This window comes from Falco naumanni, chromosome 4 (genome assembly GCF_017639655.2).
Source record: "Falco naumanni isolate bFalNau1 chromosome 4, bFalNau1.pat, whole genome shotgun sequence".
Lineage (NCBI taxonomy): Eukaryota > Metazoa > Chordata > Aves > Falconiformes > Falconidae > Falco > Falco naumanni.
Genome location: NC_054057.1, coordinates 10,374,423 through 10,387,087, shown reverse-complemented (window position 1 = coordinate 10,387,087; position 12,665 = coordinate 10,374,423). Strand labels below are relative to the sequence as shown.

Sequence of the window (12,665 nt, the reverse complement as noted above, 5' to 3'; positions counted from 1 at the left end):
CAAGTCCTTGCATTCCGGTTGCTTCGTCTGTTAGTTAGGCCAAGAGGAGCAGAGCAGTAATGGGAGAGCTGTGAGTCTGTTTTGGTGGTCTGAGTTGGCTCCGAGACGTGTTCGAACTCACACCACTATGGCAGCCACAAGCCTGCATACTGAAAGGTACTCAATAAGCTCCTGCTTTGAATGAGCTCCCTTTCTGGTTTCAGAAAGCAAAACAACCAAGAAATCGCTGAATTTCTACCTCAAGGTTTCTTAAATACGTACACAAATTAAAAGTGTATAAATAGTGATGATATCAGGGTTTGTCAAATTGTCCTTCCCTAAGATATGTTACTGTGAGCCAGGACCTAGTCATGGCTTTGATACAGCAACACAACAGGTTTGTTTATCCTGCAGCATATACTGGACAGAATTATGGAGAGGGGAATGTCTGTATCTCATTAAACATAAAATTGCTGCTGTAAAAGTAGGCCATCCCACTGCAGGGTTTATTAAAAATCATTAATTCTTTGGCATCCATAGCACTGTTCTTGCTGAACGCTGCATGAATTCCAGAACATACCGGGTAGGACAGAAAAAAAGCATTTTTGGTGCTTATTTGTGCTTCTGGTTCTAGTACCATACTACCAGGTCTAGAAGAAAAGAACTGTGAATGGCTGGAGAGTTTCAGGTCTCAGGACGTTTCCCCTGCCTGCACTTTGTAGGCTGGAAAACATACATCCTCTTACACTAAATACTGTTTTAGATTTAGTTCTAAAGCAGACTGTTATTAGCACAATAAATTAGGCTAAAGACTTAAATAGCTGTATATAATATTTAAAATACTTAAATAAATGTATTTGCTGGGGTTAATAAAAAAACCCAAAAGAATTATCTGTGAGATACTCGCAAAGTGTATTCCACAGAGCCATTCTAACTTTGGGTATGTCTAAACTACTGGAAAGCACACCCTGCTGGCCTTACCCGTCTGCATGGGGGATTTTAAGAAAAATCTTCAGACAGCTTGAATAATTAAGTTTGGCAAGGGATAGAAAATATATGTATGATAGGATAGGATGTGAATCCTTAGATTTTGCTTTAAACCTATTTAAGGTATTGGATCTGTTCTTTGAATATCTAAGACCTCGGTGTCTTAAGATTTCTGAACTAAGTCAGCTGCCAGGTGCAATGAGAAGAAAACCTGCACTTCTCAAAACCTGCACGTCTCATTTGTGAGCAGGAAGCGGGGGTTTGTTCTGTTCTGTTGTGAATATGAATAGCAAAATTTCTGGTTGCTTCCATTGCACTTTTAATGAAAAAAGAGAATGTACGGTGCTTTTCTCCTCTTTTAAATAGTGGCAGTAACAATATTAAGACAGCTTGAAAGGCTCTTTAGGTTCCATGGTATTCAACTATGTTTACAGCTACATGGTGAAATACTGCCAAGATTCCTCTCCCAGCCTTGGCTTGAAAATCGTTAAAACAGCATGGAATGGAGGGATCTCAGTTTATCCTAATGTGATATAGCACACAGCACCAGGGAAGCAGGGATAATTTACATACTGCTTTACTTGAAGATAAGTAACAGTGCTAAGGAGACTGGGATACCGGGTTGGATAGAGTTATAAGAGATCTTTGAGTCCCACAAGTAGGGACAGTCACCTTCTTCCTGTTGGGAACGTTCAGTTGCAAGGTAAATTGTAGAGACGGGCAACAGCCCATAGCTTGAAAATTTTAGTCAGATCTGTAACTTTTTCCCTCAGGGAAACCAAAACACACTTGCACATTTCCTGGGCTCCAGATCGCTGAACAACCGAAAGAAACACGCTTTCCAAGTCTGCCATTTCAGACAGCTTTTCTCTCCGCAGGTACGAGAGGATACATGATAAGGCTTCTTCTGTGATAAGGCTTATAAATGTAACAATAGGATGTTTTCTTAATAACCAGTTTTTTTGCAATTTCAAATTAATGCACAGTGGTTCCTTTGCACTTAACATGTTTTCTTCAAAACACACAGGTTATTATAGTGAGAAAAGGACTCCAGAAAAACTAAAAACCTACCAGCCAAGAGGCCTGTGCTGCATCTCTTCATGTTTAACACCTCAGGTTTTAGTCTGTAAAGGAGACTTGTGTTTTATAAATTCTTACCTTGCCCAAATTAGAGTCACAGCTACAGGTTTATAAAAAAAGCCTTTTCATCCTCATCTCTAAGAATTCTTCTCCCACTGTCCCGTCAGCTTCTGCAGGATATTAAAGGATTATAAGGAAGTCAATGAAAGTTGTTGAGAGATTACTACAAGAGGCAATAGTTACTGATCTTGGATTTAAAGAATTATATGAATTTGGTGGACCAACTTCAAGAATTCAGATACTTTTTCCTGATATTAAAATGGATTTTGCTGAGTTTAAATCCAGGCCTACACAAGTGGCGTTAAAAGTTTAAACTACTTATTAAGCGATTATAAAGGCTCTTCTCTCCAAGGTTATTAGTTTGATTGCAACCAGGACGGGATTATCAGGAATTATTGCTATCAGTAACCACTGCTCTTTAACCAAAAGTATGATGGCCTTTCTTTCTTTCTTTTGGAAAATGGTTATGTACCATCAGTGCAGAGCAAAGTGGTGAAAGATGAGGAGGGTGCTCCTGCCAGCTCCTCCTGCTGCTCCTGCAGCTGCAGCCCAGGAAGCCCATGGAGCTCCCTCACCCACCCTGCAGCACACTGAGCCAAAGAGCATGTCCTCCAGAACTGCTGTTTCCACAAATGCTCACCCTGTTTATATTTAGGTTTCAGTTTTTAAGATGTGAACCCCACTGATCCAAACATGGAATTAAGGAGGATGGGCTGCCTGGATGCAACTATCACTGTTAAAAATGTTCCATGATTATGCACATGAAAAAACTTCTCACCGGTATATGCCAAACTGTCCGTTATATGGTATTCACTGTCGCCTCTCCCAGTTACAGCATGATTAACAGAAAGGTCACCATAAACTTTTTCTTGTTGCAATAAAGAAGCTGAGCTAGCAGAACGCTACTTGTGTTATCTCCAACCAAGTGGATTTAATGAATATTCGCTTTTTTTAAAAAAAACCTACAGTATGTTACTCTCTATTACTACAGTAGTTGTTGCCTTTAAACAGATAGATAAGTCAGAGTTTTAAAGAAGAAAATATACAAGAAGAAGAAAAATACAAAAACCAACCAGAACCAAGATCCAAGTTTAAAAAGTGCATATTTCTAGCTCTGATTGTTCCAGATACATTTAGATGATTATTTTGGAGACAAATACAAAGCACGAGACACAGAAGTTGAGATATTGCGAGGAATTACAATAAAAATCTCTGATTGCAGTAGGGTCGCTCTGGGGCTGGGGGCACCAATTTCTTCATTTTAACAGCATCCGTGCTACCACACTACACTCCTAACAGTTCAGCCGAGGAGGTAAATACTAACTTGGCACCTCCTCCTGCAGAACGCTTATCCTCAGAACTGAGAAATACAACATCCCAGAAAACATCCCAGAAGTCAGAGTACACAGAAAGCTGAGCAGAGCTGATTGTCCTCATTCCTGAACATTCCGTTAAACAACCCCCCACACCCCCTCCCTGAATAAAAAGGGTTTCTTTTATTTCAGTATACTGCTTCTGTGGTCCAGCCAAGGCTCACTTCTCTCTCGGTGAAAAGCCAAGAGGCTGTTTGGATGATGGTTGTAACAATAACCGTGCTCTGTACAAAAAGAAGAGGATTTCTTTTAGAAAGATGGAAGTTCTAATACCATTTTCTGGAAATGAACAGGCCTACACTCAGGTATGAACAGTTTTTTTTTTTTAGGGTTTTTTTTAGTTGTTTTTTTTTTTTTTAATAAAAAAAAACCATCAGCCCCACACAGGATTATTTGTCTTAAAGAAACAAGGAACCTTCTGTTCTTTGACTGCTCATTAAGTGGTCCCTGACTACAGTAGCATGTTCTTGAAACAAATCACGTTCCCTTTTTGGAATAAGACCATATTCTAACAATAGTCCCAATTATCACTTACAAGGCATAATTACCGTCCTACCCATACTGCCAGGTAGTAAGGAGTTTTTTTGGGGATTTGTTTTGTTTTTAAATAGGAACAACCAAATACAGGCAAATTGTAATCTACAGGCTCACCAAATTCTAATGAGACAGATGAAATACACAAATCATGTAATCTGAATTCCTAAATGGACTTAATTTATAGTAAAAGAAGACAGATCTTTAGGTCCAAAAAATTCACAAAACTTAAAAATAATGCCATTTAATGCAGCAAAAAAGTCTTCTTCCTCAAGAGTCGAGTAGTAATGAAATGGAGGAGAGGCACAATTTCTGGCTGACTTAAGGAAACAAAGGTGTTCCACAGCACCTTCTTCTGCACGTGCCTGTATTCCATGTCTACATCTCGTAACCGTTAAACCAGCGCCTTCTGAGCTTCTTCTCCTCCATCATCCAGGCACACGGTGGACATGAACAGCTCAGTCCCTACTGCCCTGCTGATTTTTCCAATGAAGATCAGAGTGTCCCTTCCTATTAACTGCCCCATGGCTACAGACACCACACACTAACAGGTCATCTTGAAGTAAAATACAATTTAGCACAGATAGTATTTTTTTTATATACTATTAATACCATCTTCCCATGGTTCCTCTGAATCAACAAAAATTGGACAATTTCCTTAAGAGAAATATGCAATTACCTTTTAAATAACAGGCATGCTACCTGGCATTCTGATTCAGCTTTTCCACAAGCGTACGAGGAAAAATTGGTCTGTGCTGCTTCAACCTTTGTATTTAAATAGATGCAGTGCATCTCCCAACAGGCCAATATGCATCTTTTTAGTGCTGCCTCCATGCTCGGCTGTGGCACGTACATCACTCCCAGCCAGCCCCATACTTGCAAGATGTAGAAGCAAGAGAGTACAGAGATCACCATCGCCCTAAAATCGTCTAATTCTGCTCACAAACACATGGCTTATATAAACAACAAACACAGGCACAAATGGTTAAGAAAGTAACACTTGAATGGAAGCCTAAAGGAATAATGAAGTCATTTAACTTTTAAAATTACTTTAAATAGCTCACCCTTCACTTTAGAATTAAAATGCTGGTAAAGCCTTTGTGAAGTAGATTTTATAAATGTTCAACCAAAGAAACGTCGTCATTAATGCTTAGTAGATACAAATAAATTATTCATTAGTAGAACTCACATTTGGGTTTTATTATAGTCCGTAAAATATACAGGAATCTTGAAGTACTGAAAGAGTGCAGGTAAATACAGTATTCAAGCAGTCACTATTTCTATGTACATGCTCATTAATTCTTCAAAAAACCCACAAAATTATCAAATAGATCAAAATATTGTCCCGTGTTTCCACACTATGTTCAGAAAACCAGCTGATAATTTACAATATCATAAAGATTCCAGTTCACAATACAAAAAGGATAAAAAGGAAATTGGAATCAGTTTGTAGTAATTTATTTGTACTTTATCAGGACACGCAAGGATTCCTTGCATGTACATGAACAAATTCACTTGAAAAGTAACAGTTATAGTTAAAGCAGAGCCAAATAAAGTAAATATTCATATTTAACAGACAAAACTTCAGCTTACTTATGTCAGTTTTTCATTCTTCAGGCAATTAAAAAACACAGTAGTCTGTTATAAATTAAAAAAAAAAATATTCGGGCAAGTCTGAACTACATTACAGGGACCTGCTTCTGCTGTTTATTTTCTAAATGGAGCACAACAAAGATACACAGCTCTTCCCACAGACCAGACACTGTACTTTTTTTCTCTAATAGGGAAATATACTTTTAAATTCACCTCCCCCTGCCCCTTGTAATGCCAGGATTTAAAAAAGAAAAAGTGGTAGGGATATACAATGTAAGGAAGTGGACAAATTATTGAAAAGAACTCTCAGCCACAACAGGGTTATCAAGACATTTCATTTCAATTTTTTATGCAGTTTCATAGTTTCCAAGTTACTGGTGTATTTTTAAATTAAAAAAAAAAAAATCTCAATCCAAAACCCAAAGTTAAAAAAACCTAAAGCTGTGCAACAATTACTGCTTCCCTCCCACATCTCCCACCCCTTCCCTTGTTTATTACACTGTACATTTTTCACCCTGACTTCACCTTGTTAGCTGGTTTAATTTCAGTATTACAAAAGTATGACAAGTTAATTTTCATTTCACCTAAAAGAAAGAGAAACCAAAAACTTAAAAGTACATCTGTTTTCTTTCATGGTACATGTAATAGTGTTGGAAGGCTTTCAGATGATTAAAAAAAAATAATTAACCCCGCCCCAACATTTAAACCCAAATCTAAGCTTCTTTTCAGAAGTGATTAAGGTTTGGTTGAAACAACTTCTCAAATAACCTATTCCAGTTTTCGCAAAAACTTAATTAAAAAAAAAAATAATTCTTTAAGTTATTTGGTCCTTTGGCAATCTGCAGCACAAACAATGCCTACTGTACCAAACTCATTTATTGCCTTCAAAATGGTTTTAGTTTTATTGATAATACTTAAATCTAGCATCCTTTGTGTTGTACAATAGTGCTGTCCATTTACATCAAGTAGGGTGCCCAGTCTGCAGAAATTACTTCTGGCACCAGAAACAGAATGGTAGGTACAGTTAAATAAAACAGTTTTGACATTCTTTTTTTTTTTTTTTTTTTTTTTTGCCACGGATTCCAAGTACTTAGTCAAGAATTTATGCTTCTTCTGCAAAATATGCTTTTAAAAATCTTCCTAGAGTCTCACAGATTTTTTTTATATGCAAACACAATAAAAAAAAGAAAACCAACAAACATCTTCTCAAAGGTCTGTCCTCTTTTGGCATTCAAACACTGCTAGCTTTGTGATAGCACAAGTCTGACCTTCCAGCATGAGGGTTCACTCTTCAGACCTACAAAATGTAGCTTCTAATAGGTCTCAGAATCTGAGTCATTGAGCTCGTCGTCTTCTGTGTATGGGTACCCACCTTCCCTGCCAATGTTGTTGAAAGTACAGTAGGAGCTATGTTCGCTCCTCATGATTGGCAAAGAGTCGAAGGTGACAGTTTTTGAGGTGTTGGTGTAATGATTAATGGCATTGAATGTAAGGGAAGGTAACGTGCTGCTCGATGAAACAGGCATCATTGTGGCCAGAATGAGAGCTAGGCAATCAGCCACATCCTTATTGGGCGCGCAGGCCAAAGCTGGTGTGTAACCTAGAAAGTCAAGAAAAAACAAAGCCTTCATTTAAAATAAAGACAATGTAAAAATACCTCCAAGAGCATGTAATCTTTCAGCTGCAAAAGTATTTTATATTGCTTAGCTCTGCACTCTTTAACCGCCCCCCCCCCCCCCCCCCCCAAAAAAAAATAATTAAATGCATTATCAATTAGAATTTTTAAACTTTTGGTTACAAAACCAACCCAGAAGTTAGTGGGCTTTGGAACAGAGATGTGTTTTGTTAAGCACAGTCAGACACTCCAGGCCAGTGAGAAAGCCTGGATTTGAAAATGGTGAGGAAGTCACCCGGCTGAGAACAGACAACTAATGCCAGCCAACAGCGATGGGTGAAGGCATTCACTAGAGAGCCACTGCAGAAACTACAGCTCAACACATTAAATATTTCTTCATCCAGAAGCTTCCACATAGCTGTTCATCACAGACAGTTATTTTAATAAGACTGTCCTATCTCAGCAACAAGCTGGCTAAAGCGTAAGTGCCAGTTAATTGAAAAGGCAGAGTATACGATTTCCATGAACCTATACTTCATTGCAGTATACAGCAATATAAATGATAAAGCCAACATCTAACTTTGATTTGAGGGATATCAAGAAATCCACAGAAATTTGAGGAAATGCCAGCTGGATTAGTGGGCTAGGACTTGCAGAGAGAAACTACACCTCTTGGTTATTGACTGGTCCGGCCAAACTCCTTCTGCCAGGCAATGCTACTGTTACAGCTCCCAGATGCAGGAGGTCTTGGGCTCAATCAGGTCAAGTAGCTGTGAAATTTCTTCTGGGTAACTGGGGCTCTAACTGTCCTCCAACATTTCTGCTTTCGCTGCTTTCCCCTTCTCTACATACTTGCCTCTACTCATTATGTGTCAAGAAAAATGCTTCAAATTCTCCTGAGTGGAGATCTGCGCTTTACTCCTGTCTCACGCTTTAAGACTTAATTGTTCAGGAAAGCACCTGAGGAGAAGTTCTGGCACAGGCCTCAGGGTATCCTGACAACACCGAGGCACTGCAATTGGCGGTGACAACAGCAGCTCTAGAGGCAGGGCAGTCACCCAAGTACAACTACAGATCGAGCTAATTCTACCGCCAAGACCAAAGGAAGTTCCCTCACCCTGGCTCCACGCAGAGGCGGGTGGCCGGATCCCCTTGCAGCACCCTTGCGGTATCTCTCACTGCACGCAACAGATATGCCCACAGCGAGCTCAATAGGAAGAAGTCCTGCACCACCCCCAGTCCACAACTTGAAGGTATGCAACATCCAGGAAAAAAGCACACAAGGAATTTTAAATAATAGATGGCTTTAAAGCAAACTGCACGATGGATTTCTACCCAGACCTTGGAAAGGCATGGAAAATGAGGCAATGCCTGTTCTACCAGCAAGTGTTTCAACTACAAAGGAATCATCTCTACTGTAGAAGCAGATGCAGGTCAGGTTTTCGGATACAGCTCCAGAGTAATTATTGTGTTGTACAATTGCACAGAAGTTTTAAACAAGTAGGCACATTAAGGAAAATAATTGCAGCTAGAAATTAAGAAAACAGCAAGCAGGGGACGATCTTGCGGTTGAACTATTACTTGCTCAGGACAGACCTTGTGCTTGATGCTTGGAACAGAGTTAGACAACAGTCCCTGCTCAGAGAGGCATACAATCCAAGGAAACAGATAATTCAAGCACAAAACGCACCAGCTGACCATGCGATAGGGCCGTACAGAAGTGCAGCGCAGCAGATGTTTTCATGTTAGTAAGGTATCACAGCACTTAAACAGCTCAGAGTTAACAGTGACAGTCTGCAGAAGAGATACATTTTGAGAGGATTCAGAAGCAAGGGCCACAGCTTGCTACACTTGGATGAAGTCTGCATCTCCGGCACGTAAGGCAGAACAGAAGGCTCAGAACTGATACCCAAATGCACACAATTTAATATCTACAGTTGCTGGAGACCGTATGAAGGTAAGGTGGCACACAAAATAGCTGGCCGTATTCAACATCATTTCTTTCAGTAATGTGACTTGATAAAAGTTCAAAGAAGAAAAACAAGCAGTCACCCGCTCTCTTTAGGTTGCCCCCCCCCCCCCCATTTTTTTTTTAAAGGCTTCTTGCTAAGATCCCGAATACTCATACTTATGTTCCTTCTGGAACATCCCAGTTCATCATAAAAAAAATTAAAGGTCAATGTAAAGATTAAACAGATTACTTGCTTCTGTTAAACGTTCTATAAAACCAGTGTTTATACTAATATGCAATCGTAGGTCTTAAGCTCCTGGCTTTCCTAAGTAGGAATGAAATCACAGTTTTATTCCTGCCTTAGATGTAGCAAGATGAAGTAACTGCTTGCACCATGAAAGACTGACATCTGCGTCCTCCACCACTTTATTTTTGTCTATATTATTTTAGAATTATAAGAACAAATTATATTTTTAGTCCCTTAACTGCAAAGTGATCATTCATATTCCAGGGCAACAACAGGTATAAATACTTCAAATTTTCTTTGAAGATGTTGGTAAATACACAGGCTCCACTGAAATCTCGTTACCCAGTCCTCATATAATGTTCCACATGATCTGTACTTGTACCTGTATAAACCTTCACACAACAACAACAAAATTACTATCTTAATTTGTAGATGGGGCGATAGAAGCAGAGTGAGGTGAAGCAGCTTGCTTGGACAGCAGAAAACAGAGCCTGTGTGATGGACATGGCTTAAGCCCAGGGCTCCCCCCATCAGAACAGAGCTGCTCCCTCCTCTGGGGCTTGAGAGTTTCCATGAAGGCGCCAACAGGAAAATGAGAAGGTTATTAATGTGGTCAGTGCAAAGACAGTTCTCAAGATAAACTGAATGAAGTCTTACACTTGGAAAAGAGAAGAAAGGCATCTGAGGCATGAGTCATTTCATAAGCATTTACAAGAAAAATTTCTTCCAGAAAACTGGAGATGTCCAACATAAACTAGAATATGAATGAAGGAAGGCTTGGAAAAGGACCAAAACCCAAAATCCACACACCCCCCACACCCTTTTTTTTTTTTTTTTTTTTTTTAAATAAAATGCTTGAAAGGCTCAATGATCACTGTAACGAAGAATCTAGGAAATAAAAGAAACCTCCATGCTATGTCAGTCTCTGGAGTTAGAGAATGCTTCCTCTCACTGCTGTGGTGCACATTAATACGACAAAAGACAGACCACATCAGGAAATTTAGCTAGCCTCGTAAGTTAAATAGCAGGGGAAAAAAACCCAACCCAACCCAAACAAAATTGAAAAGTTGATTAAGTGACCAAAACTAAAACTTCAGATGGTATTAAAAGAAGTTACTAGCTTTTTCTTTCATTTAAGACAGATGAACTTGCATAAATGTCAAAATCAACAGAATTTTTGTAGATAGCAAAATTTCATCACAACAGGTGTGGAAACATGGGCAACGTGGAAGTGAAAATGAACCCTCAACATGACTGCTTTTGGGAAGTATACTGGACAGCTGATTTGCTGTTTCATTTGCATTTAGTCTTTTAAGAACCAAGAGGATTACATTTTTCCCAAAGCCATTGGTTCTTTCTCACCACATTAATGGAAACTCAATAAAAAAAAGCAGTATGACCTCAAATCTAGACTATTAAGTATCTTACAAATGAATTATAAACTGAAATGCAGATAATTGGAGTGATGTTGGGTTTTTTTAAAGCTCATTTTTTTTGATAATTTTATGCAGCCCAGACATGGCAGCAGAGGACTATTAAGTAGTTTTGCAGATACAGATACAAATAGAGACTTATAGCAAAAAAAAGTCAATGCAGCCCTTACAGAAAGGGACAACTTCAATGACGAGAAATGGATCATCACTCCGTACGAGCCGAGGTTCTGCTGGTTACATGTTCCATATATTAAGACATGATTCCATGTAAAACACTAGCTAAAACTTTACCTCCAATTTCATCTAATTCTATCTGAAATGCAAGCTTGCATGGTAGATCACTGAACTTACCTGAACTATGCTAAAGTAAGAGAATGTCAGTGTTGTGATGCAAAACATTCCAGCGCCTATTTCTTGAGACTGCCTTGCTAAACAGATAGCTTTCGCCCCCCAAAATGCATGAATCATACTCTTTTAAGCCTTTCTAATAATCATAAAAAAAAAGGAAGTAACTTCACCTATATTTTTACCTTATCAGAATTAAATATATGTGATTTTTTTTTCTTTAGGGACACGAATACTCTAGCAGTAGGTATGAAAGACAAAGAGGCCCGAAGGCAGAACCTGGCTATCAATACTGCCAGCTTTTCCTTTTAATATAAAAGGTACACTATGGAAACCGAGATGACTTTCGAACAGGTTTAGCAAACCTGCTGACATACTAATACCTTTAAACATTAAGAAAAAATTACAGGGACAGGTGAAATAGATTGATAAATCCCATGCAAGTTTCCCTTGCTCTTTCACAACTTTCAGCACTTTGCATATACTGTACTTTAAACTGGCACACTCATCCAACAGAAGAAGAATTCACTGACTATTCTTAAGGCTGCTTAAAGTTTTATAAGCAAAGCAATCGCTGTTAGAAAGAACCACAGTGAGGAACAAGACTAGTTAGCATTCAGATATCTTACAATTTAAAATACAAGCAGAACGTAAAAAGCTTTAACACGTTACAGTTAGAACCCCAGGCTGCCAGAGAATTGACACTTCCATACAAACAATGTTTTTCTCTCTTACATCAAAGATCCACCCTAACAAGGGACTGGTGGGCTGTACACAAAAAGCCCACAAAAATACATCTCCAGTTAGCATACTTGTGATGAGGAACAAAATAAAAAAGATATATTTTCCAGTCTCTTCATTTCAGGGAGTTTCATTTAGCTGTTACCCCTGTCCTCTAGTTTAGGTAAGGAATGCTCTTTAAAAACACCCATGTCACTTTAAGCATTGTAGTTTGAGAAACACAGAGAGAAAGTTACAGTGAACATTAAGAGAGGAAGAACTTTCCAAATTGGAAATATAATTCAAACTATTAATTAGGCACATCCCTTCTGGAAAGAAACCAAGCCACCCCAGCCCCCCCCCCCCCCCCGCAACCCCCAAACTCCCCTCTCAAATCCCAGCTACTGCTTTATGACACAACAGATATGGCATAAGAGCAAGAGCTCTTAGGCTTTTAAAAGCACAGCTTCAGAGGACCACAGATGTCTTCCATGAAAACATGCAAGTAAGAAGTCAGTAGATTTGATTTTCTTTTGTTCTAACAAGGCGTAGGATTTATTCTCTGTGATAAAGCAGTTACTTTTTCTTACTTCTGTATGCCAAAAAACTCTATAAAGAGCCAGAAGCTTGAGACCGGTAACCGATCTGTAATTCATCCTCGTTTTTAAAAGCTAATTCCAATATACCTACCATGACCAAATGAATGGCAATTCAATCCAGCTTCTTAACAGCTGAACGTTCTAGCTTA

The 12,665-nt window shown here is 38.9% G+C and overlaps 1 protein-coding gene across 2 annotated transcripts in view; it reads right to left on the bottom strand.

The window, feature by feature from the left end:
* Positions 1-5,192: 5,192 nt before the first annotated feature.
* ANKRD28 (ankyrin repeat domain 28) overlaps positions 5,193-12,665 on the bottom strand; it is a 126,434-nt gene continuing 118,961 nt past the window's right edge. For both annotated transcript variants that reach the window (XM_040590072.1, XM_040590071.1), the window contains exon 28: positions 5,193-7,206. In XM_040590072.1, coding sequence (XP_040446006.1) covers positions 6,920-7,206 — 287 coding nt within the window. In that variant the 3' untranslated portion in view covers positions 5,193-6,919. The remainder of the gene's footprint in view (positions 7,207-12,665) is intronic.